Here is a 26,596-nt window from a genome sequence, read left to right as displayed (position 1 = left end):
GGGGTGGGGGGAGGGGGAGGGAGCCTCCTTCAATTGTTATGCCATGATGGTAAAAGAAAAGTTGGTGGAAAACCCAAAGAATTGAGAAAGTGAGGCAAACTAAAGCTGGTACATGGCATCTTCTGGATCCTTAAGCCTGTGGCCAAGTGCTGAGCCTCACCTTTCCCATCAGAGGAACAGTGCTTCCTGGAAGGTCACAGAGCACCATGCACAGGCCCAGCACAAGCAACATTGCATCCCTTATAGTACAGATGTTAGTGCAGATGACTTCAGGGCTTTGACTAATAGCCTATAAAATCCTATGATCCAGACCCAACTTGAAGGATGGCTTAAGGTAGGTGTTAATAATCCTCAAAATGATACAAAAAATGAGTTAGAAAAGATCATGGGATACAGAGCCCCTGTTTAAGTTTCCTGAGCCATACAGCAAATTCCTGTTGGCTATTTATTTTACAAGTGGTAGTGTAAGTTTCCATGTTACTCTTTCCATATATCTCACCCTCTCCTTCCCTCTGCCCATGTCCCTAAGTCTGTTCCCTATGTCTGTTTCTCCATTGCTGCTTTTTAAATAAGTTCTTCAGTACCATTTTTCTAGATTCCATACATATGCTTTAGAGTATGGTATTTATCTTTCTCTTATTGAGCACATGCTCCATGAGAATACAGCCTTGCTGATAGCAGCCTGGGGAGGAACCATCTATCAGGACACCTCCTTCCTCTGATGACAGGGCAACTCGTTTCACCCTCCACTGGTTGTGTACTAGTCTATCTTGTGTGCCATGCATGATAAGTCACTTCAGTAGTGTCTGGCTCTTAGTGACCCTATGGCCTATGGCCTATGGCCTACCAGGCTCCTCTGCCCATGGGATTCTCCAGGCAAGAATACTCAGTGAGCACAAGATATATAATCTGCTCAAAGGGAACAGAGTACCATTGGGTATCCACTTACACAAAGACATCAAATTATATACACAGGCTCCAGAAGGAATACTACCCCACTGTAAAAGTATTACCAGGGTAACAAACCTCCACTATGCTGAATCGCTGGTGTTTTTATCTCATCCTAAGGACTCAGAGAGTTTCTGATAAACCTGACTCCAACATGTTCACTTAGCAGCTTTCAGTGAACTTTACTGTCATTTAGTCACACTTGGAGTTGGTTTTTAATACAAACGTTATCTTTCTCAGAAAAGTCCACAGTGCCTGACATATAGCAAGAGCTCAATAAACCTTTTATGAATGAAAGAGTGAATGAAAGAATGAATGTTCTCAGTGACATGGCTTTGGAATCTCCTGTGACTTGTGGCCCTTGATTCTAGATAGAAGATAAACACTAAATATTATGCAGATGTACTTGTTCCGAATTTTCCAAGCAGAAAGATGAGCAAAAAAGCAAAAGACTACATATGCTTTCTTTTGGCAGTTTTCCTTTATCTACCTTTTGCTCTGCATCGAGTATACAGATTTGTCTCTTCGAGCTCTTCTATGTAAAAACCCGATGGAGATTCTGGGCCTGAGTTATCCAGTGGCAGGATCTGCAGGACATTTCCTATATTGCTTACAAGGTTGGACGTTTTCCCTGCCTTGATTCCTTTGAGAGAATGCTACCCTCTAACCTGTGAATGGGGTAAATGGCCAATGCCAAGGGGGTGGGATGAAGGGTGACAGAAGAGAGAAGCACCAGCTCAGTGATGTTTGTCATTTTTATTTGCAATACTTTAGGTCCAAGTTTCAAACTGCATTATTTTTACACTCAAGACACAGTCATGCACAATCCATATTTCAATTTTCTATTGCTTCAACCACAATTTAAAGTAACAATATCATAAACAAAAGTCCTTAAAAAGAGCAGATGCTGAGGTCAGAAGGATGGAACCATACCATCAGCAGGTTTACAAAAGAAATAATTTACTTAAAAAATCAAACAGAAAGACCATAAATACCTTTAATTCAGTTACAGAAGAATTTCACTACACATGGGTTTACAGATAACACATTTTAACAAAAGTAAAGCACAGCCAAATGAGATACAATTCTGATAATGAAAACACAGATCCTCCTTAACTTGTTTTGTCTGGATATTATGAGTGTAATCCCAGTACACATCACTAACTACCCTCTGATCTGTCTCTTCCTTGCTGATGTACTGAGATTTAAAACTCAACCCACTAGTGGTTACAGAATTCTGTGAAAGGTCTTAATATCACTAATGAATATAGTATATGCGGGTCCATAAAGCACACCACACACAAGCACACACACTGAACTTGAATTTCACACTTAGGGCTGGTTGGCACTGCTGTAGGCAGGGCATTGGGACTGTCCACTAACTACAAGTTGATCCTCTTTCTAGTATCATACTCATCCAATTGGCCAATCCTTGTGGGAGCTGTCATCAGAAATGCTGTCTTTGGTTCCCAAGTGGATTTGTCAACACTCCTTAATGCTAATAGCACATCATCATTTTTTCCTTTTTCTCTCTGCAACCTGCAAATGTTTAGGCCCACTCAGTAGTCCCAGCCATGGCATGGGTTCTGCCATCTTGTGCCATTTTGGAAGTAAACTCTATAAAGCCCAACACTGCTTCATAGGGAAGGAGAGGCCGAAGTACAGTTCTATTCTAGCAAGTGTGACAGTGTTTCTGTTCTAGTAGCAAATACTGGCCACAGCTTAGTGAAATCCAGACTTTACATACAGAGTGTATGGAAAAGAAAAGCTGGAACACTAGACAGGAAAGGAACACTAAATCAAAAGCAAAACAACAGTGAGGGAATTGGAAGGCTGCCACGAGTTTTATCAGCATTCCCTAGTATTTATTCACTTCATTTACTTGAGGTTTAATTTTTCTTTTTGGCATCATCTTACATAGTTCTATTGTTTAACTGCAACATAAGAGACCCAGGCTTAAGCATATGATATTTGCCATCACTTTAGCAGGATGAATTAGCAAGGCAATCTATAGTACCACAGAATGTTAGAGCTTTGGAAAGCCTTGGAGAGCTAGTCCAATACCTTTATTTTATAAATGTGGAAACAGACACAACATAGTTAAGTGACTTGCCCAAGGGCACACAGTAAGTTAGGAGCAGAGCCTACATTAGAATTCAAGTATTCTTATTTCTGGGCTTCCCTGGTGGCTCAGTCGGTAAAGAATCTGCCCACAATGCAGGAGATCCAGGTTCAATCCCTGCATTGGGAAGATCCGCTGGAGAAGGAAATGGCAACCCACTCCAGCATTCTTGCCTGGGAAATCCCACGGACAGACGAGCCTGGTGGGCTACACCCCATGGGGTCACAAGAGTCGGACATGACTTGGTGACTACACCACCACCACCATTCTTACTTCTAGGTTAGCACTTCTTCCATTACATCTGATTGATTCTGATTGCTGTTAATTTCCTCACAGGTCCTAAATCAGATGCACATGGTACCTGTCTCACTACTGGTATTATGGGATAGCATTCATCTGACGGCAGCTTCCAAAGGAGACTCTGATGGCACTAAACAGCTTCTATAAGTTTATCTTGCAAATGTGACTGTACCATGTGGCAGTAAATGCTCCTCATTATTATCATCTACTTGAACACAAGAGTGTGCATGTGGAAGTTATAATCTCAGTTCCTGCTTTTGCAGATTCAGTTAGATACTGCTTGATATTAAACAGACATCCTCAATGCACGAGGAGTTGGGTTTATATTCACTTGGTCACTAAAGGAGCATGGGATCAGAAAAGGAATGGAAAAAAAGCTTACCAACAGAAAGATCATATCAAAAACCAATTTCTGATGAAAAAGTCTTTCTTAGGAAAAATAGTTCCATTATTTCCAGGGTCCTCTTTAATTCCTTCCCAATCCACATGCAAATATATGTTTAGAATTGTGTGTTAAGTTCACTCAAAATTTCAGGTCTGTTAGACTGTCAGTTTACAAAGGCTGAATTTCAGTCCTCTTGCTCAGAGACTAGGAGTAGGCCATCACTGGCCATGCCTTTGTTTAACCAAATATTAACTGCAAGTATCTCAGAAAAGGACCATGAGATACAACTGGGGATGTCAGGGTTAAGACTCTTATAAGTAGATTATATGTTGAGAATGGCCCAAAGTGGGTTCTCTAGATAAAAGGTCTGCTCTTGGTGAAACTAACACCTGAGGCCACTACCGTATCATAAAAGTCCTCACCTGCAAAGTCTTTGGTGAGTTACACGGAAATTCCTCTCTTTGGGTAGATAGTCTCCCTGATTCTCGTTTAAAATGATAGTAGTCACTGCATACAACCTATAATTAGGCAGATCAGAAAGCACCTAGAGGTCACCACCTCAGGCCAAAGCTCAGAGGAGTTGAGATTGAATGCCAAGAGGCCAGGGTTGTTCTAAATATCTGTCTCAATATTTTCACAGCCAGCTTTTAAGTACAAGTCATAACTTCTACAGAAATCAACAAACTTGCCTACTGTTTATTAAAAGAAAATCCTACCTGAATGATAGTATACCCTGTTGGAAAAGGAAATGGTGGGAGTTGGGGATTTTAACCTTCTGTTCTTCCAAAATTCAACCTAAAATCTGCTAAAATGATCCAGAAAGGCAGTACCTGAAACAGATGTTGTCAGAGGGGCTATCCAAAGTGACCCCTCCAATCTAAAATAAGTAAAACAGAAACCTTAAGGCCATACCAAAGCAGAGGGGGCAGCCAGATAGTTTGAAAGCAGAAGGATGTGTTTGGAGTTCTAATAGCGACATCTCCCTAGCTTTAACTTATAGATACTAGTCCCCGAAGAAAGCAAGTGCCATACCAAGTGTGTGCCAACCGCAGCATCCAGGCAAATATAAAGCCTATGGAATAATTGTAATTAGCAAGTATCTGTGCCCTGCATGCTCTGGGCTCTGGCCAGAAGCCATCTGCTTCTGGTGTCTTTTCTATGTTTCTATAGTCCTCTTTCTGATGTTTATTTATTATAAAGCAATAGTATAACAATATCAAAAAAAATTCTAACAAGAAAAAAAATGTGCATAATCCCACCACCCCAACACAACTGATTTCAATTGTCTGTGTTCCCAGTCTTTGTTCATATGCACACTTATTTTCACATAGTTGTCATCCCTGTTTATGTTATTTAAAGGTGATTTTATAGATTCTCTCTGAGAACTGGCAGCCTCATTAGAAATAAACAACCCATTGAGCAAAGGAATAGAATTATTTACACAATCTTTGAGCTGAGAAATATCGTTTATAGACAAACATCTCAAACTATCAAAACAGTTTTACAGACGACAGGAAGCAATTTCGTATTTCTTTAGCAATGGAATGTGCTTCACAAGGGAGGGAAAGATGTGGGGATCAGGTGGTTAAAATCAAACATTGGGGTGCAATTCACAAGCCTGAAAGAAATCTGAATAACACAATTAAAGAATAAATACTTGAGTTAAATCTTCTTACATGACTTGGCCATCCAGTAGCCAAAATGGAACACGGACACACAAATATTTACAATGACACATAGACGAGATCAGCAAGAACGAAGTCATTACCCAACACGGTGACTGATTTGAGGGGATGTGTCATCCAAAAATCTTCACGGGATGATGACAACGTGCTGGATCCTTGCTACAACATTAACGTTCTTTTCTTTCTTAAATAAATAATCTCTACTGTGCTTCTCACCCTTCCCTGACTTTCCCACTGCCCTATCCCTCTCTCAGGACATTTTGGAATCAACATTCGATGATGCGCCCTCCTTATCTCAGGGCATGGATAGACTCACCAATGTCAAGATGAGCTGCAAAAAAACAATCCAGGAAAAGGGAATAAACTATTAACCATCTGGAGTACAACTTGGTCAGGTATACCAAGTGTAAATCCCTCAGCATCATTTTGGCAGGAGAAACAGCTTCTCTCTAATACTTATTAGAAATATACATAACTCTCCAACACAGGGAATGGTCTTTAGAAGCTGTTCTCATTTTAAAATTTACATAGATATAAATCTGTAAGAGTAAAGCCTACTGGGATATATTATCATAAAATCTTGATACAACAGGATGTGGTGAAGTAGTACAAGACTCCTCGTTGTTAACATGCTGAATTGAAAGCATAAAAGAGCAGCCATTTCTCTGCCTCCAGTAATCTGAAGGATCACTGCTCCAGGTGTCCTTCCGCCAAAAAAATGCCTTCATGACATATAAGGGATGCTCATGGACAATTAGAGCTTCCCAAACAGGTTTGGGGCTCTCTCCAGTGGCAGGGCATAGGTACCAATGTACTGAATTCTATTTGCATCCCACCTATTGTTTCACTGAATTCCCTGGTATGATGAATGAAACATTTTTAAAATACTTAATTTTAAATGAAATCAAAATTAAGGCCTCACTCTCTCACACACATAAAACAGTGTGGCATTAACATTTTCAGGCCCAGCCATGTCTTTGTGAAGAACAACATAATATGGTTCAAATTAATATTACCATTTGATCTTTTCACATTTGTTGTTTATGCCCATGTGCACATTTTCTAGGGGCAGGGGTCAAGCCCCTCCCAAATTTCATAGTCAAAGGAAACAACAGGAAATCCACCAGTGGTGTTATCTCCTAAATATAAACATGTGCACTATATGGTTGGTTAGCAGAAACTCTCTAAAGAAAGTGCTTTCATTTTAAGGAATGAACAGATTACATGGACGGATGTGCCTCAGCAGAGAAAGAGAGAGGCCCATGAAAGTGATCTCTTTCCCTCTCTTGCTAAATGCAGATAAGTTCTATTCAGATTCTTGACATACAATCAAGGAGCCCTCTACTGCACAAACTGCTAGCTTTTCAAAGGCTTAGAGAAAAAACTGCAGAATTTATAAAACTGATAACACTTGAAAGAGAAGCATATTCTTTCTATGCAGACACCCTCCAGATATTTTTCTACTCTCAGAAGATTCAGGAAGTGGTGACTGTTGAGTGTCTAATAAATTGATACATGGTGAAATAATAGTCAAATTTTCATATCTTGCCCAAGCCACAAAAGGAACTCAGTTGGACTGGTAGCTCTTGGGATACATGATTGCAAAGCCAAAGGCTTTTCACTGGAGAACTTCAAGATCTTTAGATACATGTTTTTGAAATTCAAAAGCCCAAAGGGAGAAGTATGAACACACCATATGCAGAAACAGAAATTAGTGATGCATAGGGGAAACGACAATAAGTACTTAGAGCCAAACGTTGACTGGGATGTAGTTTTCACTAACCTCCCATTTCTTGCAGAGTTGAATGCTCACATATTTCTGTTCTCCATGTCTTAAAACTTTTTTTAATGTTTGTTATGAATTGTGAAGATAAATAATATTTTATCATCAGCAAACGTTGGGTAATGGGTCTGTTTCCTCCTGATGTGCCTGTTTTACAGCTGCATACCTTCCACAAGCACAAAACAGGATTAAATTAGGTATCTATATCTTTGTTTACTTACTGTCCAATGAAGATTTCAGTATTTCATGCTTATATTATATTCCTTTTGGCTCTTAGAGAAAGCCCCACGTTTGTTTAAGTGTGGCCTCTCCAATCAGGATTTCCTAGGTTTAAGACCTAGACTCACCCAGCTGGAGTGCCATAGTTTTGGTGTGTCTTTTTGCAGGTACCATGAAGATGAGCAAGCAGCTTTATACAAATCAACTACCACTTAAGCATCATCATGAAAATGTGATAAGATTTCACCATCTGAACTTTATTTAGATAGTTTTTAAAAGCCCTTCCTGAACACACATATTCCTCTCTGCTTTTGGAAAATGTCATAAAAGAAACCTTTTCCATTACAAATGCAGAAAAACAGGTACACAAACCAAGCCACCACTATAGAAGAATAAAAAATTGGAACTCTATGAGGGCATGGACTTCCACATGTTCACACAGTACTTGCTCTGAGGGTTTTTTTTTGTTTGTTTTGTTTCATTTTGTTGTTTTTTTGTTTGCTTGTTTGTTTTGTTTTTGTTTTTTACTTTCTTTTTTTTTTAAAAAAATGTTTGACATCTTTTTTCTGGACATCTAATGACAATGCAAGTGAAAAACGTTACATTGGGTAAGGAGATTTGAAGGAGGTTCAAATGCAAGAGGGACTGACTACTCTCTAACTTAAAAACAAACACAACACTATGAAGAGGGATTGTGCATCTTTGAGAAATCTTTTTTCTTCAAAGTGAACGCACAGAATGAGGGGATTCACTACTGGCTCTTTCGCTTCACGGTGGAAGTGACCTTTTAATGGTCACTTCAACATTGCTGCCCTGTAGGGGCCGCGATTCAGGCTTACAAATAAATTACATAATCTGAGGGAGTAGGAAAAAGGCTTATAAGAAGTTTCTATTCATCTCAAATTTAAAGAAACACCACCCCATTTGACTGTCTTTTCTTCCATCTTTCCTGCAGCGGAGTTTTATTTCAGTCTTACTCATGAGGGAGATGGTGTGGGGTAAGGCTGGCAGTCCTAGCGGCTGCTGTTCTTAATCGCTTCTTTTGCAGCAATAATCAGAGGAGTCAGGCTGGAGAGAGGCTTGGCTAATTTTAAAAATGGATGCTGCAAAAGGAAAAACAGAGGAATTACTGGAATTCTTTCCTTCAACAAGTATATTACTTTACACTTGCAAGGAGCCTTTTGTTCATTAAAATTTGTATTTTGTGGATCCAATTAAACATCATTTTAAAAAAATATAGTGCCAGCTTTTGTCCTGCAGATGTTTTTGTTCTTCAGTGTCATGAAATCTTTGGGAAGCTGACCGGCAGAGCTAGAAATTCAGAGTAGGTGTCTTGTAAAATTTCACTGTGTTTGGCAGTCTAACTTTCTGATTTTCTTAAACTGATGACTTTATCTGGAGCAGCCTTCAATGCTTGAAAAACTGTTCTGTTGACCACTAGAGGCCTTGACCCTGAAACCAAAGGCCTCCTAACTGCTAAACCCAATAGTGTGCCTCAGCCATTTCTTTTTTGGTTGCTCCATAGTACTTCATACAAGTGAATGTCCCTTCCTTCTTTGAAATGTTGTTCTCTTTGAGGGCCTGTAACATTCTACTGTCTCAGTTCTCTTCTATATGCAAGCTCACTGACTGCTCCCTCCCTATCTTCTTCCTGGTTTCACGTCCTCTTTCCACCTCCCATAACTTGACTCTCATCATCTTTTTCTAATTTAATTCCTTGGAGAGTTCATTCCTTTTCATGGTTCTAACCAAGCTCTCATCAGCCTTATGGAGATGACTCCCAAATATCCATTGCGTGACCTGATCTCTTTCCTAAATTTTGGCCCTATTTCTCTAATTGCCTGTTGTTTATTTCCTTTTGAATGTCCTCCTGCCACCTTGAACTCAACATTGAAAAATGTACATTCAATCAGGTTGATGTATGGCAGAAACCAACACAGTATTGTAAAGCATATCTTTCAATTAAAAATAAATAATTTTAAAATAATATATAGTTTTTTATACTTTGAAGTTTCTCAAACAGAGTACTCATGTGATGTAAGCTATAGGGGCTTTGGAGTCAGAATACCTAGGTTCAATCCAATCCTTTGCTTATCATAGTGGTTAAATGAGGTAAGCAACAGTTTCTTGTAAGCTATATCAAGGCCAATCAATGTTAGCCAGTGTATTATTATCTTCTATCACTTCTGCTTTTGCTGAATGCTACCACTGGTTTGATATTCTGAAGTCACTTTTGTGTTCTTCTTATGTTTTACATGCAATCAGTTACCAAATGCTGCCTTTTCAATGCCTTTTACAATGATCTCTTGCTTTGCCTAGGCCTAATCAACTTAATCCTGAATTATAACAATAACCTCCCCCACATCTTCCTGCCTCCATTTGTTTCTGTTGCTAATTCTTATTGCAGACCACCAGCATCATCTTCCTGAACAAACCTTTCATCATGTATGTCCCTCAGTGTTTCCCCATTACCTACAGCCCCTATGCTTTAGCCTGGTTTTCAAGGCTCTCTACAGTCCTGCCACCTGCAGCTGTCCTGACTTGAACTCTACTTCAGCCACACTGTCTATTTTCTGTTCCTTTGAACTTTGCCTACGTGCCTTTGATCAGGTGATAATCCTTCCATCTGAAATTCCTTCCCCTTTTCCCCCTAAACTATCTAAGACTGATCTGTCTTTCAACGTCCAGCCAAACTCTTTCCCTTTCACAGACATCTTCTGAATGCCATAGGCCATAGATGCATATCTTTAATCAGTTATGACATTCACTGTTTGAATGGCCACTTGGTTCCGCTGAGTCTCTGAACAATCTTTTTTTTTTTTCATATTCCCAAGGGGACGGAACTTCTAAAGAGTAGGAATCATGCCTTTAAGAGATTTGTATCAACCAGTGCACTTAAGCCTTGCAAATAGAAGTTGCTCCATAAAAGTCCATTTATTTGTGCCTTTTCTCAAGTCTTCCAGTGGTGTGAATGTCGTGTAAATGTCTGTTTTCCAACCTCTAAAATGAACTAGAGGCAGAGAATGGAGTTATATGGACTTAAGGTAATATGCAGATCATAGCTTACATATATAAAATCAAAAGATGCAACAAACACACTTTGATCTTCTCAAAACATCATTCTGCATCAGTAATCTGACTGGTTCAGATAAAAGTATTGTTGAGTAAGGAATTAACTAGATAATTGATTTAATTATATATATAACTATATAGCTACCTTAAGTGAAACTGCATTTTCACTCATCCGTGAAGAAGACATGACAGGAGTGTGTACAGGATATGTAAGTGGGGTGGTGAGAGGCATGTAAATACATGGAAATGATGTACTCAACAGTTCCAGTTTTTCATCTATAATTTGAGGCTGGAATAATGGGAGGACTAATAAAGGGCTATTTCAGATAGGACATTTTCAGGCCTCATGATAGCCTGTGAAATGCTCACAGGTAGCAGAAAAGAGAAGGTGTAGCTTTCCCAGTTCCTCCAAATTGGTTTATCCCAAGTATGACTTAGGTTGGGGTAGGGTATTTTTGCCTGAGTGTGGCTCTCTGTCTCTGGGAGGAGTTCAGAAACAATAGGAACTTTTTGTTGTTTGGCCAAGAACAGACTGAGTTCATCATTAATCACACTCTGCATGACCAAATATTATGCCTTTTGTTTAACTGGATTATGTGTTCAAAGTCAGGAGGGACAAGTAGTCACTTTGCTTGGCTTGGCTATTACAGATCTTTATTTTCTTCCCCGAGGGACCATCCCCAGCAGTGATCCTGGGCATGCATTGCTTTATCAATATAAATGTTTTTTTTTCCCTTCTAAATTGGTTTGTGTGGAAGAAAGACAATCCAGGGCTCAAATTCAAGTTCTGCCATTCAATATTTGTGTGAGCTTTAATTTCTACATCTGTAACAGGGATTAATAACACCTATCTTAGAGTGTTGTAAGAATTAATGAGATACTATGTGTAAAAAAGTTGGTATCAAGTAGGTACTAATTATCATCATATATACAAATCCCTGAGAGCCATGAAAAGGACAAATGGTTACAGAGGCACTCACCACTGGATGGTACTCACCCAGGCAAGCAGGTGCCTGCCATTTGGCATCACAAGCAAAGGGGCTTTGACCAGTAAAGCATTAGAGTAGCAAATGCCATGGAAATAATTGCATAGTTATGTAGAGAATTACCTCCGGCCAAGAGCACCTGCGTACAACATCCAGGGGCACAAGTAAAGTTTAGAACAAAACAGTAACACCAGAGGTTTACATTGTTTTTTCCCCTTGCAAAATAAGACTCCAGGAAGAACAAAAGGGAGTTCTAGTTTAAACTGCCAACTTCTCAGAAGAAAGGCCACATGCCATTCCATTACATATTAGATGCATGCCTATATTTCTGTGCCTGTGATCTCAAATCAAATGGTTAGCGCCTAACGTGAACTAGGCATCTCTCAACAGAGTTCTCTGATTGTCACACATCGAGGTAGAAAAGCTCAATATAATGACTCTCTGTTTGTAACTGTCCTATTTAATTTTCACCTGCAAAAGCTCCTTGGCGGATCCTCGCCTATCCACATCCATCTCAAGACAGCGATTTAAAAAGTCGCGGAATACAGCAGACAGTCTCTCAGGATTCTGCAGCTCTGGGGTTCCATTAGTGGCTATCAGATATAATGCCTGTAGAAAAAAATCAGAAAAAACTATTCAGCACATACATATTAGGATCGTGAGTTAACACAGAAGACACACATCCAGTTTCTGATTTTTACCTTGGGTCTAAAAACTCCATTTTAGAGAACGACACTGGCATACACTGCAAAATTTCTGTAACACTGAGAAATGATTACTCTTGGCAGTAACTGAGGGACAGTTACTTTTGAGGTGCCCCACCCTCAAAAGTTTAGAAATACGGTTATAAGGCTGTCCTCTGAGAGCTAAGCCAGTAAAATGAAAGTGTTAGTCTCTCAGTCATGTCTGACTCTTTTGCCACCCCATCAGGCTCCTCTGTCCATGGATTACTGGAGTAGGTTGCCATTTCCTTCTCCAGGGGATCATCCTGACCCAGGGATCAAACCTGGTCTCCGGCATTGCAGGTAGATTCTTTACCATCTGAGCCACCAGGGAAGCCAGTAAAAATCCACATAAAATGAATGTGTCATTAATCACCTAGGAAATGAAACCAAGGAACTGCCTGGGACTCTGTGATCACAGAGTTAGGGAAACACACACACATCTAAACACATTGATATAAGTATAACCTCTGGAAGGCACAGTTGCAAAGGTGATTGTGATTTACTGTTTATCTTGATTGGAGAATACATGTGAGTAGACCAGGGATGAACAGGGGCTTCCCAGATGACTTGGTGGGTAAAGAATCTGCTTGCAATGCAGGAGACACAGGAGACTCGAGTTCTATCTCTGGGTCAGGAAGATCCCCTGGAGGCAGAAATGGCAACCCACTCCAGTATTCTTGCCTGGGAAATCCCATGGACAGAGGAGCCTAGTGGGCTACTGTCCATGAGGTCACAAACAGTCGGACATGACTGAAGCAACTAGTACAACACAGGTATGAACAGGCTACATTATAGAATCAGAGAAGTAAAAGCAATCAGAAGATGGCAGTGCCTGGATGAGATGAGAAGTAACCCATGGGTCCCAAAGATGGAAGTATTGTGTTGGCCAAAAAGCTTGTTCGGATTTTTTTCATAACATCTTAACAAACTTTTTGACCAATCCAATACTTTTGTCCTGTGGCAGATATACCCCTATAGATTTTAATTAGGTTTCCCATGAAAGTCTAGCTATAATGGAAAATATAAGAAAAGCTGACATTAGTAATCCTGTATCCTACTGTAAGTTGTGTGTGTGTGTGTGTGTTGGAGAGAGAGAGAGAGAGTCATTCAGTCATGTCTGACTCTGCGACACCATGGACTGTAGCCAGCCATTCTCCTCTGTCCATGTTGCCATTTCCTTCTCCAGGGGAATCTTTCTGACCTAGGGATCCAACCCACATCTCCAGCATTGCAGGCAGATTCTTTACTGCCTGAGCTACTAGGGAAGCCCACTGTAACATATAAAGTTGCTAATATATCTCTGAGATCTTAGTTGAGGTCACGGAGAGAGATCAACTCATGGTGTGCTAACAGAATCAAGGGCCCTAACTTTCAAGGCACAGAGCTGAACTCAAGACCATGGTTAATTCACAAAAGTAAACTCATCTTTCAAAGGCTTCTGAGCTCCTGACAGCCATAAAAAGCTGGCCATTCCTCATGCCTCCTCTAAGCAAATTATTCTAGAGTATTAAGTATGTATCAGGAATCATATTAGACACTAGAGAGTCAAAGATGAATAATGGAATGTCCTACTTTCAAAGGTCATACAGTTTAGTGAAGAAGAGAGACTTACATATACCCACCATACAGTGAGATAAGAGCCAATCAGAGGAACGTTGCAAGTGCCAAGTCAATACAAGGATGAAGCCACTGACACCATAGCTCAGAGAACACTTCACAGAGGAGCTTGACATTTGATCAGGGTCTTGAAGGATACACAGGAGTTTTCCTGCAGGTATTACCACCAGGGTTATGCCTGCCTATGCGCCCAGATTCTTAACTAGTATGAAGACATGCTCCCTCTTGAACTGGCTTGGACTTTGTAGCAAATTATCATCCCCTTTCCCCACCATGGCTCTGAATATTATTATCAAAAACATTTCTATCAAAGTCTTTCCCCAGGCCCGTTTTCATCAGCTGGTGAGAACATCTCTCCTCCATTCCAGAAACCTCCACAGATGTACTTTAGGAAGGGTTAGGAAGGACCATTTCATCCAGTGGCTATCAACCTGTAGCATGTATTGGAATCACCTAGAGGGGATTGTTAAAAACATATCAATCTGGAGAGGGGTCTGAGAATTAACATTCTAACAAGTATCCTGTTGATGCTGAAACTGCTGGTTTTAGGACCACACTTTGAGAACTGGTTTGTTTATTCCACCCCAATAAGCAATGGGTTTAATGATTAATGCTCAGAGCACCTGTCCTCACAAGCCATCTTTGTTCTGTTATTAAAAGAAAATTGTTACTGCAAATGACATTTGCTGCCTCCTCCTAAACTCTCTTATTTCAGCTGGTCACAATTTCTGCCAACCTCTGCAGCCTTAGCTTGCTTTTTTCCATTCTGTAGCCAAACCAAATCCTAAACAAACACATCTCTTTTCTCCCTTTTCACTCTCCCTATGTCTGTGTACATACCATACTGTTTCATTTTCTCACTTTTCATCTCACCTTTCTTAGCTCAATACATTCTACTCCAAATAATACTGCTCTTCACAAGTATAAATATATATATCTCTACTCAAGTCTTTCTCACCTATCTTCAATTCATGTACTAAGAAAAAGATTGATAGGAAACACTCCAACATGTGAACAATGGTTCCTCCCAGGTGGCAGGATTATTAATGATGTAATATTTGAAAACATTTTTTTCAATTTTCCAAATTTTCTACAATGAATGTGACTGCTTTATTCAAAAAAAAAATCCTCCAAAACGAGACACATGTCCCCCAGTGTTCATCGCAGCACTGTTTATAATAGCCAGGAAATGGAAGCAACCTAGATGTCCATCAGCAAATGAATAGATAAGAAAGCTGTGGTACAAATAGACAATGGAGTATTACTCAGCCATTAAAAAGAATACATTTGAATCAGTTCTAATGAGATGGATGAAACTGGAGCCAATTATACAGAGTGAAGTAAGCCAGAAAGAAAAACACCAATACAGTACACTAACGCATATATGTGGAATTTAGAAAGAGGGTAATGATAACCCTGTATGCGAGACAGCAAAAGAGACACAGATGTATAGAACAGTCTTTTGGACTCTGTGCGAGAGGAAGAGGGTGGGATGATTTGGGAGAATGGCATCAAAACATGTATAATATCATATACGAAACAAATCGCCAGTCCAGATTTGATGCATGATACTGGCTGCTTGGGGCTGGTGCACTGGGATGACCCAGAGGGATGGTATGGGGAGGAAGGAGGGAGGGAGGTTCAGGATGGGGAACACGTGTATACCTGTGGCGGATTCATGTTGATGTATGGTAAAACCAATACAATATTGTAAAGTAATTAACCTCCAATTAAAATAAATAAATTTATATTAAAAATAATAAAATTTTAAAAATAAAAAAAAGAAAGAAAAAAAAATGAACTTGCGTGTAAGCTGGGCCCTATCTTTGTAAAAAAGAAAACTGCTACTCACTGCCCTGCTAATGAGAGACAAAACCAGTTGTGGGCAATACAACAATCACAGCAAAAAGCATTTTCCTAGCAAAGTCAAATCTTAGCTAAAGAAAGACTGAAGAAAATCAAACTAGGCACAAGTGACCACATTCTGGTTTTTATCTAAGTTAGTTGAAAGTTCAAAAGAAAATGGGCTGGCTCATTTTATAGAAATTGCTGTTGTCTAGTCACTAAGTCTTGTCTGTCTCTTTGCAACCCCATGGACTGTAGCCCACCAGGCTCCTCTATCCATGGGATTTCCCAGGCAAGAGGCCAGAATACTGGAGTGGGTTGTCATTTCCTTCTCCAGGGGATCTTCCGGACTCAGGGATCAAACCAATGTCTCCTGATTGGCAGGTGGATTCTTTACCCCTGAGCCACCTGGGAAGCCTGGCTCAATAATCAGACTTATTTTACTCACAAGGGCTTCCCTTGTGGCTCAGCTGGTAAAGAATCTGCCTGCAATGCAGGAGACCTGGGTTTGATCCCTGGGTTGGGAAGATCCCCTGGAGAAGGGAAAGGCTACCCACTCCAGTATTCTGGCCTGGAGAATTCCATGGACAGTATAGTCCATGGGGTTGCAAAGAGTCAGACACCTGACCGACTTTCACTTCACTATTTCACCCAACATGCTGCTGCTGCTGCTCACCAAATCAGAAAAAGATAAATACTGTATGATATCACTTACAAGTGGAATCTCAGAAATAAAACAAATGCGTGTATATAACAAAACAGAAACAGACTCACAGATACAGAGAACAAACTAGTATTTAGCAGTAGGGAAAGGGAAGGGGCAGGGGCAAGATAGGAGGAGGGAATTAAGAGGTACAAACTACTATGTATAATAAATAAGCAACAAGGATATATTATACCACACAGAGAATATAGCCAATCTTTCATAATAACTATAAATGGAATACAAATGTTAAAAACTGCGAGTCATTATGCTGTAATCCTGAAACATATAATATTGTACATCAACTATGCCTCAATAAAAAAAAAGAGATTAGAGATTTTCTTTGTAGTTGGTTGCTTCTTTAGTAAGAAACCCAGAGTCATACTTGACTTCTCCTTCTTCCTCATCTAGAAAATTTTCCCTCCCCCAACTTTAGTAGCTTCAGTGCATACAACCTTTAGAAATGGCTTTCATACCCATCCACTTTTCTCTGTCCATACTGTTACAATAGCCTCCAATAGGTTTTTTTTTTGAACTTAAGCCTCTGTGTTCTTCAGTCCATCCTCCTGAACAATCTGTCTTATCCTAAACCTCATCATGGCATCCATTTTTCTGCTTTAGCAATTTTTTTTGGCTCTCTATGGCCCACAGAGGGCTTCCCTGGTGGCTCAGTGGTAAAGAATCTGCCAGCCAATGCAGGAGATGCGGGTTCAATCCCTGGGTTGGGAAGTGGCAATCCACTCTAGTATTCTTGCCTCTTGCCTGGAAAATCCCATGGACAGAGGAGCCTGGAGGGCTACAGTCCATGGGGTCGCAAGAGTTGGACAACACTTAGTTACTAAACAACAACAACATGGTCCATGGACATGGTTTTCAAACTGTTCTCCCCTAAATTCCCCTCAAGACCAGCTAAGTGGGAAAAGGGGTGGGAGAAGGAGATAGATGGAGAGATTCTAGGACCCTGTACCACATGTTTTTCAATCAGAGAAATACTTAATTTTATTCTCTATTTATTTATGCTTCCCTTGTGGCTCAGCTGGTAAAGAATCTGCCTGTAATGTGGGAGACCTGGGTTCGATCCCTGGGTTGGGAAGATTCCCTGGAGAAGGGAAAGGCTACCCACTCCAGTATTCTGGCCTGGAGAGTTCCATGGACTGTATAGTCATGGAGTTGCAAAGAGTCGGACACAACTGAGCGACTTTCACTTTCATTATGCTTCCAAGCAAGGTTTAATTTGAACCAAGAGATCACTATAGCTGTTTGAAAACACTGGACATAGTAAAGATTCCTTTGCATGGCACAGATGGTCCTCCATGATTTGGCCCCTGCCTCTCTTTCTAGTCCTCCTCTGTTCTCATCTGAGAGCCCTGCTTCCCCCACTTTCACATACATACACATATTAGCCAAGGCTCACATACTATTCATGCCAATTAGTTCTTCATTCCTATAATAAGAAATGCTCTTTCATATCTGCCTCAAATGCTATTCCCTTCAGTGCCTGGTGAACTTCTACTTGCCTTTTAATTTCTATTTCAAATGGCACTTCCTTTGCTAAGTCTTCTCAATCTCTCCCAGATGGATATGGTGAACAACCACCTCGGTTTTCCAGGGAATGTCCTGGGTTTTACTACTGAAGGTTCTATGTCTCTCAGTGCCAAGCAAACTGGGGTGGCAGTCACCATGGAGATAGGGTTAGCCCTCTCCTCCTTTGAGCTACTATACCCCTTTGTTTATACATCTATTTTCATGTTGTAGGGTGAATACCTGTTACTTGTTCACAGGTCTGTCTCCCTAGATTGTGAAGTTAGGAATTGTGTCACAAGCATCGCTGGATTTTGTGGATAGTGGCTCAAAACAGGTGATCAATAAATTTTTTTGTCGCTAAATGAAATGAAAACCAAAAAGTAGAAATAAATCTCATTCAGATGGGAATATGACAGCCTTTGTAATATGAAGTATTAAAGCTCAGAAGCTAAAGTGAATGAGTGAACATATAAGAAGATACATAGAGAATGACACCCTTTCTGAGTTGAATAGGCCTGGAATGCGGGAACTTCTGACTACCCAACTCTTTAGTGTGGGAGAAGGAAGAGAGTGCCATGAGCAATGTAGGTAAGGGGATGCCATCAAAGGGAGGGAAAACTGGAGATTACCACAACATGGTAATCTGTTGTGGGCAAACCCAGAGAGCAAGTGAAGACAATTAGTTCTCTCTGGAACTGGAAACACAGAAGCTTAGTCTTCTCTGACTGATCTTGAACAGGGAAAGAGCTCCTGATTTTTCTTCTGCTACATTATTTAACAAGGTCTGTTTTATTCCTAAGGTGAGACAACATAGCCCCCATGACCTACTGACCTTATTTATAATATTAGACAGACAACCTTTGGCCAAAAAATATTGCCTTTCTTCATTGTGATATACATATTACCTAGAAGTTTTTGGTGTTCTGGAATTCTTAATAACTTTACATCCCTTGTCAATAACAAAAAAAATGCAGTTTTCTATGGATCCTGATGTGCAACTAAATTTACCTAAGTACTCAGATAGCACGACTTTACTCAGTTGGAGGAATAATTCAATTTAACTTATTGGCAATTTCCTCAGTTAAAAAATGATCAAAGCAGTCATCTTAGAAGTTACCACATTTCTCCAAAGAGGTCCCCAAACAATGCATAGGTACCCAATACATTTTCATTAAGGCAGTTTTGCAACTGGACTAACCATTTAATTAAAGGCTTCAGTTTGTGACTTCAGTTCATTTTAAAACTTTGTAAAGTTTAAGTTAGAAACAAACCAGGAGACTTACATGGAAATATGTTAGTAACCCTGAGAGGCCCCAGCACTGATATAAAGACTCCCTCTACAAAGAGGAGAGTAGTGGAACATTTCTTTCTAAGTTGAATATTTGGAACTCAAAATACATTTTCCCATGGAAATGGTGTTATATGTGGTGAACAGGCTCCCAAACTAGCCCATAAAAATCTATTTAACAAACAATGTAACAATAAGACCAAGAGGGCTATTCATCTATATCTTAATATCTGTATAAAGACTGTTTCATGGGAAATATTATTAGTTAGCATTTACTGAATGATTACTATTAGCTCACATGATTCATACAACAATCCCCTGAGTTATACTCGATTATGACCAATTGACAGATGAAGAAACTGAGGGCGGTAGGGTTAACATAATAACTTGCCCAACATTACACAATTAGCAATGAGGGAGTCAGGATCTGAATCCAGGAAGTATGAGCCCAGAGTCCATCCGTCTGACCACTTCACGGCACCACCTCACAGTGCTCCCACCCTCTGTGATATTGGTTTTCGTAAGCAGAGGCAGACAAGGACTCTTCAAGAGATGAAACACACTGACATAAGACCAGGTACAGAAATTTCTTGGTCTAAAGGCATTGAGATCATACAGTCTGTTCTCTTATTACTGTGGAATTATGTTAGAGACCAATATCAAAAGATTTGAAAATAACCCACATATTTTCAAATGCAGTGTGACATTTATCAAGAGAGCTCTGTGACTTAGCTATTGAAAACCTCAATAAAGTTAGAAGACTGAAAAATCATGGAGGGTGACTGCAGAGAAGAAAGCATTTAAATGAGAAAATAATGTCAAAATGAGAAATTAATATCAAAGATACTTAAAAACTCCTATGTATTTGTAAATTAAATTTCCATTTTTAAATGAGGGCTATATCTAAGAAGCCTTATGGGCTTATGTCCCTGGATATGTTTCACAATCTCCTAGTTTATACTCTATGGGAACTTGAATAGAATTTGTATCCTACTGTTGTGTGAAAATTGTATAAATCTTAATTATGTCAAATTGGTTCATAGTGCTTTTTAGGTCTACTATATTCTACTTCTCTGTACACTCATTCTATTAATTTCTGAGAGTCTGATATTGAAAATTCAACTAAAAAAAAAAAAGAGAGATGAGACACACTGAGCATGCGTAACTCCACCTCTACCTTTAACAAAGGAAATGGACCCTTTTGAAGTCAATCGTTTCACAACTAAACTTGGAAATGGGGAACAAAAGGCCCAGTTAGGTTTCCTATTGTATTCACCAGTATCTGTATATATGTTGAGTGTTTATAAGCAGTGTGTCTTCTGGTTGTTGCCTATAACCTACTTATGTCCCAATTCCTTTCAACTATCTTTGAGTGTTTTATGGGAGAGATTTGGCAACAAGTGACTTGACACCTTATGACTTAGAGGTTACTTTTGACCTAGGATTTCAGAGGTTAAAGGCCAGAGTGTATTACTGCCTCTGATGTGTTTATGGATTTCATTAAAGACCCTGACATTTCTAAGATGAGAGTAAATGGGGCCAAATCTACAAAAAAGTTGTTATAACAAATGTTGTATTCCCTATTTTGACTTATTCAACCCAACAGTTCAGTGTGATAATTGAATAAGCACTGTGCTCTAATTTAGTTCCTGACTTGTCTTGTATAGTAGGTCTCATCTGTTACTAAATTATACATGGTGGGGGGCTCTGCTGTTATTGTTTAATCCTTAAAAAGTCATTAAAAATTGAGCTATTACAGATCTATTCCCTTATTGGTTGATGGTAAAAGGTAATTAGGTACCACCGACAGATTAGGTGTTGAACTACCTTTAGAGTGCTCCTTTCAAGCATAAAAAACTGGCCATTGCCAGAAAATAAAGACCAGATGACTCCAACAATGGACATGTTCATTTTAATCTCTCAGGATTAATAGTGTTCGTCAAGAAATGTGGAGCAGGCTATGTGTGCTCAAGGAGGCACCCAAGCTTGAGAACCACAAGGGGTTTGGAAGTAGAGGAGGGATAGGCATAGAGACAGAAAATCAGGAAAGCAAAATGGGGCAGGAGGTAGAGGAGAAAAGTTGTAAGAAGCAGAGGTAGCAGAACACAGGGCAAGGACTAGGGCTAAGGGACCATGGGGAGAGAAGGTGGCTGGTGGAGTGACGAGGAAGAGAAATGAAGATAAAGGCTCCACAACTCAGGGAGGTCAAGGGGACCTGATCCTAGGATCCATTCTGCTACCTCCCCATTTCTCTGGTCCTTCTCCCATAAAACTTCTCAAAACATCATCTAACACGTGGTCTGTTGACTTCCTCATCTCCCATTTTCTCTTCAACCCCACCTAGTTTCTAGTTTCAAAGTACTGTTTACCATTGTATGTTTATTCCTGTCTCATTTCAGAACACTGGAGCAGGAAGGTACTAAGTCCCTGATTCTTTGGGGCTTTTCAAAAACCAGCTGGACTGTGATATGATCTGTGAAACATGCATTACTGCTTACATAAACTGGTTTCAACTTCTGTTTTATATGCAGTTCATCAGCTGAATAGCTCTGTACACAATAACATGCACATTTTCTCAGTACAGCCCAGGGTAGAAAATGGGTCCTTGAAACAGCTTTATCACTGTTGTGTTCTTCCCTGGCTTCTTACCCAGCCCCACATGCAGCATGTTTCATTTGCATCACAATCGAATGTCTTTCTTGGTAGGGAAATGGGGTTCTTTCCACTCTATGGAATACAGACCTGGGAGATAATCAGAGAGATGTCTCCAAACAGCTTTCTTGCTTTCTTTTTGGCTGTGCCACTCATCAAGTAGGACCTTAGTTCCCCAACCAAGGATCAAACCCACACCCATTGCATTGGAAGCATGAAGTCTTAAACAGTGGACCACCAGGGAAGTCCCTCCACTCAAGCTGTCTGAAGATCACAACTCTGGAAGCCCTCCTACAGACAGTGCATACTCAAACCCAGGCCGTCCTGGCACTCATGGGAGGCTGGAGCATATATCTACAGCCTAAGAAAACAGAATCAGAGACAGAGACCATGAGTTTCCCCTTTTATTTAACTAAATTTCATGTGGAAGCCTGATACAGAAAACAAGTTAATGAGGGAACTATTTTGGTGGACTTGAGAACCACATGACCACTCCATTGGGCCCCAAGGACCTCCATGGAATTCTAGGAGCCCATGGAATTCACAGAGTTCACGGGTAACCAATAATCTTGTCAAATTCCACTTGTTTGAAGCAAAAGGAAATGAGGCCCAGCAAGAAGTAATCTATGCAAGACCATGGGGCTCCTGATGGGTAGACCCGGAAACAGAATTGATTCTTCAACTCACATGATAAAGGAATATCAGTCTTGGCCAACAGTAGGTCCCTGGTTACCACGTTTGTAATCCCTCTTTGCCACATCTTCACCTAGTCAGAGTCTCAAGACTTTTGTTTGCTGTGGAATTAGTTTCTCCTTTGGCTGTCTTCTGGATCATAAATCACTGGTTTGAACTGTCTGCTTCTGAATTACAATCTAAATGAGACTTGCAGCTTTCCTATGGCTAGGTCCCATTTTCCTATGCTAAATTCCTGACAACCAATGAGTCTTAAGAGCTATCTATCCTTTGACAGGCAATATTTTTCTGATTAAAAAGAGACTCTGTTACTGTTTCATGATTATTTTAGTTGCCGTTATCCCAACTCGCCCCTCCTTTTAGGCATACGTTTGCCCTCAAAGTAGGCGGAGTATCAACAAACCATCAATAAACCTTCCTGTTCCATAGAGGCTTATGGAAAAAGAAGGGAATGCTCCCAGATCTTCCTGAAATACATTCAAAACAATATTGACAGAGTGTTAGCAAAGTACGCTTGCTTCTCTGGCACTCAGGAAGTTTATATTTGACTTTAATTCCATCAAACCCAGACATTCCAGTCCACAACACAGGTTCCAGTGGTTGGAGGGAGCTCAAAGCACTTTGGCCCTAAGTTGCTGCTTTTTAGTGCTAGAGATTCTATTCTGCTTAATTCTCTTCTCTAGGCATATAAGCTAACCACAATTTCCCTAGTTCTATAGTAAGAAGAAACTAACACTTGTGCAGTGTTTCAGGTGTGGGGATGGGGGCGTAGGGAGCCTCTTCCTGTAGACTACAGGTCTCAGTTGATACTTCTTCCCGCCCTTCTCTCTGACCACACAAGTTATACACTCTTAATTATGAGCAGTCAGACTGATGGCTTTATTATCATCAATACATGTGATGTACACAACAGCTATCAGGTGGTAATGAGGGACTCCATTTGCAGGAGAAGCAAAATTGAAAAAGAAAATGGCATAGCAAGGAGGTATATGCTGAACTAATGTCATTTCTTTTTTGATAGTGTTGCTGGAAACAGTAAATCAAAGAATGCCAGAATGTGCCAGGATTTTGACAAAGTGATTCATGATGTCGTTTTTAGATGAAAAGGAGAAATGTGGCCAGAATGAGAGCATGCTCTTTTCTGGTTGAACAACCAGGCTCAAAGAGGGCTGATGAAGAATGTTTTTTTTCAGTTTAGACAGGGTTCTACAAAGGGCTAGCCACAGAGCTTTGTACTGATGTTTGTTCTAGCCCTTGGTGTAGAAACCTGACCTTATCAGTTCTTGAAGCTTCACAGGGATTCCAATGTACAACCAAGGAGGAGAACCCCTGGTATAAGATAGATGGGTCCCATACTCTCCTAAACACTGTTTTTAGCCTTCAGATATCTCTTCTTGATACTGATAATAGTCTTCCAAAGATTCAGTGTTTGATATGGCTTCACAGATGCTTAAAGCAAGGGTAGAAAGAGAACACTTAAAGTTCATCTCAACTAGGATAAAGGTCTGGAAAGTTACACAGAAAAGGGGCACCACCCACAGGGTCCAGTAGGATCCTCCACTGGATATCACTGAGACATTTCAGAAACACCAAAATCCCTCAAAACCCATTGACAAGAACAGCCCCATTATGTTGAATGCCAAGTTAATAAAGAGGCACTCTCTTAGTGCTGAGGAAAACAACAACAACAACAACAAACCAAAGATTTGTTTTATGGAAATGATTGTGCCTCCTTATTTAGAATCAGGTCATTATAATCATAGGTTTATAAAAAGATATCTTCAAAGGAACACACAAATTGGGGAGAGCAGCAGTATCCCAACATTTGATTTACATATCCACAGAGAAAGTTCGAATTTGACTTCAGTCACTTTGGCGAACAGAAAGAACAAGGCACTTTATTATTGGAGGCTGCACCAAAAATGGCTGTGGGTCACAGAACAACACATTCAAGGCCAATTACGTTGAGTGCACAGACTACAGGCAGTGAGGAACTTGTCTCCTCTCTGTCTCTGAAGAGTACCAACCTTATAACATTGGCACAGTTAACAACTCTTTAACCTTTAAAAGGCATTTTATGAGCAAATTAGGTCAATTAGTACAGAGCAATTTACATAAAAAAAAATCCCAACTGCTTTAAAACTGGGCAGGCGGGGGGGATGTAGCTAATTCCTTGCATCAGTGATAAGTTAACAGGCAATATTCCAAGAGGGCTTGCTCAGTTCCAACTGACACAACAGAGACACACACACAAAAGCCACAGCAAAATGCCAACAGCCTTTGAATGTATAGCCCCAGATTTCATCTTTAACCTCTGCTGCTCAGTGTAACCTCTTCACGGTAATTTATACTGAACCATGTAGGACCTTCCACTCTTCAAGGGGATGCTACTGTGGAAGGAAAGTGCTTGGGGGGAGTGGGGAATCCAATCTCCCTTCATGAATGGGTAAAAAGTATTCTAAGCATCTGTTCTGTTTCCTTTCTCACTTTTCTATTGATATATAAATCTCTTTCTCCCTCTCCTTACAATGAGCTAGACAGTGTGCTAGGTGTTTACATGCATGATTTCATTTAGATTTCATACTAACTCTGCAAGAGAGATGTTGTCCCCAATTACACACAGGAAACAGGGCTTATAGAGGTTTTGGGTCATCTGCTGAAGGTCACAGAGCTGGCGGGTTGTGGAACCAGGACTTACCCAAATCTGCCTGACTCCATAGGCCAAATGCTTTTCATAGTAACATGTTAGACTTCACTCTACCACTCTGTCTCATTTCCACTTCCTTTCTTTTGTTCATCTTCAAAGCCTAAAGTGGTAGATGGGTGGTAGTCTCGGAAGGATGTTAAAGAAAGAAGGGCTAAGCCAGTTCTGCCATTTTCTATTTCTCCACACATGCCCTGGTCACCAGATTTCAAGAAAATACATGCTTCACACAAGGTCATGGTATGTGTTTTTCTGTCCAACTTCTCCAGTGTTTCAGTGACTATATTTTTCAAATCCCAAATAAGGGCATATAGCCAGGGATACTGGATTTTATTTAAGAAAACAGGAGGACAACATATTCAAAATCAAAACTTAAAAAGTCCTTGTGGCGCCTGGCAAACAGATAGAGGGCTGCCTCCATACAGACTTGATTGAGTCACTGGAGGTTGATCACACACAGAGAATAATGAGCATAGTTACAGTAAATCCTTATCAGTGGAATTCAACAGGGTGGTCTTCCTGATGGATCTTTTTGTTATAGCCATAATGGAGGCTTCCTGAACCTGTGGCTTGTTAATCTACAAGTACTTGTTTAGATACAAGGCTTCGGATCCTAAGAGACAAGCTGTTAATTATTAGCTCTAATCCCAGGCTAGAAGATGCCCATAAAGATTACAACTTGTTTCCTTTTTTCTAACAATTAACAGCCTTGCTGAAGAGCGATCAATTGTACTTGGGGAACTGAAGAAGGTAATAAATGCATTACTGAGGCCAACTGCTTTACAGAGCCATTTATTTAATCCTTAAATATTGCAAGCTGTAAATTACTCATTAGAAGGCAGAAAGCAAAATAGCCATAATCTGTTTAGTGCCTCCAAACTCTGAAGACTTAGAGGAGGAAATCCATGGAAACGAGAGGCCTGGTGTGTTCTTTCACTGCTACTTCTTAAAGGGCAAAGGTGTTTAGACAATAAGGACAAGCCCATGTAATTATCCGTAGGTCAGGGGTGGGTTTGATTAAGTTCATGGAGGACTGACCCACACAAACAGTGGGAAAATGCCCCTCTTTTTCCACTCAGCCCTGCAGGCAGCTAATCACGGTGCACGTCTCACTTCCAGATTGTTTCATGAGCCCAGAGCAATAGCCCATAGCATTCATTAAGACATTCACTCCTATCTGTTATTTTCTAATCAGTGCTGGGTCTAAGACAAGAGGCCAACTAGCAGAGAAGAATTAGGAAGGGGCAAAGGGGAGGCTGTCTCCCTCTCCATACACAGGGAATGCAGCTCCCAATTAGAAACTGCTCCATTTCAAAATAACTAGATTAGTCTGTAAGTTTCTTTA

At 40.2% G+C, this 26,596-nt stretch overlaps 1 protein-coding gene across 6 annotated transcripts in view; it reads right to left on the bottom strand.

Moving 5' to 3' along the window:
- Positions 1–1,688: 1,688 nt before the first annotated feature.
- Positions 1,689–26,596, bottom strand: part of PAK3 (p21 (RAC1) activated kinase 3) — a 128,631-nt gene continuing 103,723 nt past the window's right edge. For all 6 annotated transcript variants that reach the window (XM_040265090.1, XM_040265094.1, XM_040265092.1 and 3 more), the window contains 2 exons: positions 11,972–12,109; positions 1,689–8,545 (listed from right to left, as the gene is read on the bottom strand). In XM_040265090.1, the coding sequence (XP_040121024.1) occupies positions 8,456–8,545; positions 11,972–12,109 (228 nt within the window). In that variant the 3' untranslated portion in view covers positions 1,689–8,455. The remainder of the gene's footprint in view (positions 8,546–11,971; positions 12,110–26,596) is intronic.

Source organism: Oryx dammah, unplaced genomic scaffold, assembly GCF_014754425.2.
Source record: "Oryx dammah isolate SB20612 unplaced genomic scaffold, SCBI_Odam_1.1 HiC_scaffold_23, whole genome shotgun sequence".
Taxonomy (NCBI): Eukaryota; Metazoa; Chordata; class Mammalia; order Artiodactyla; family Bovidae; genus Oryx; species Oryx dammah.
The sequence above is the reverse complement of the archived record's forward strand: the minus strand, read 5'-3'. Positions and strand labels throughout refer to the sequence as shown.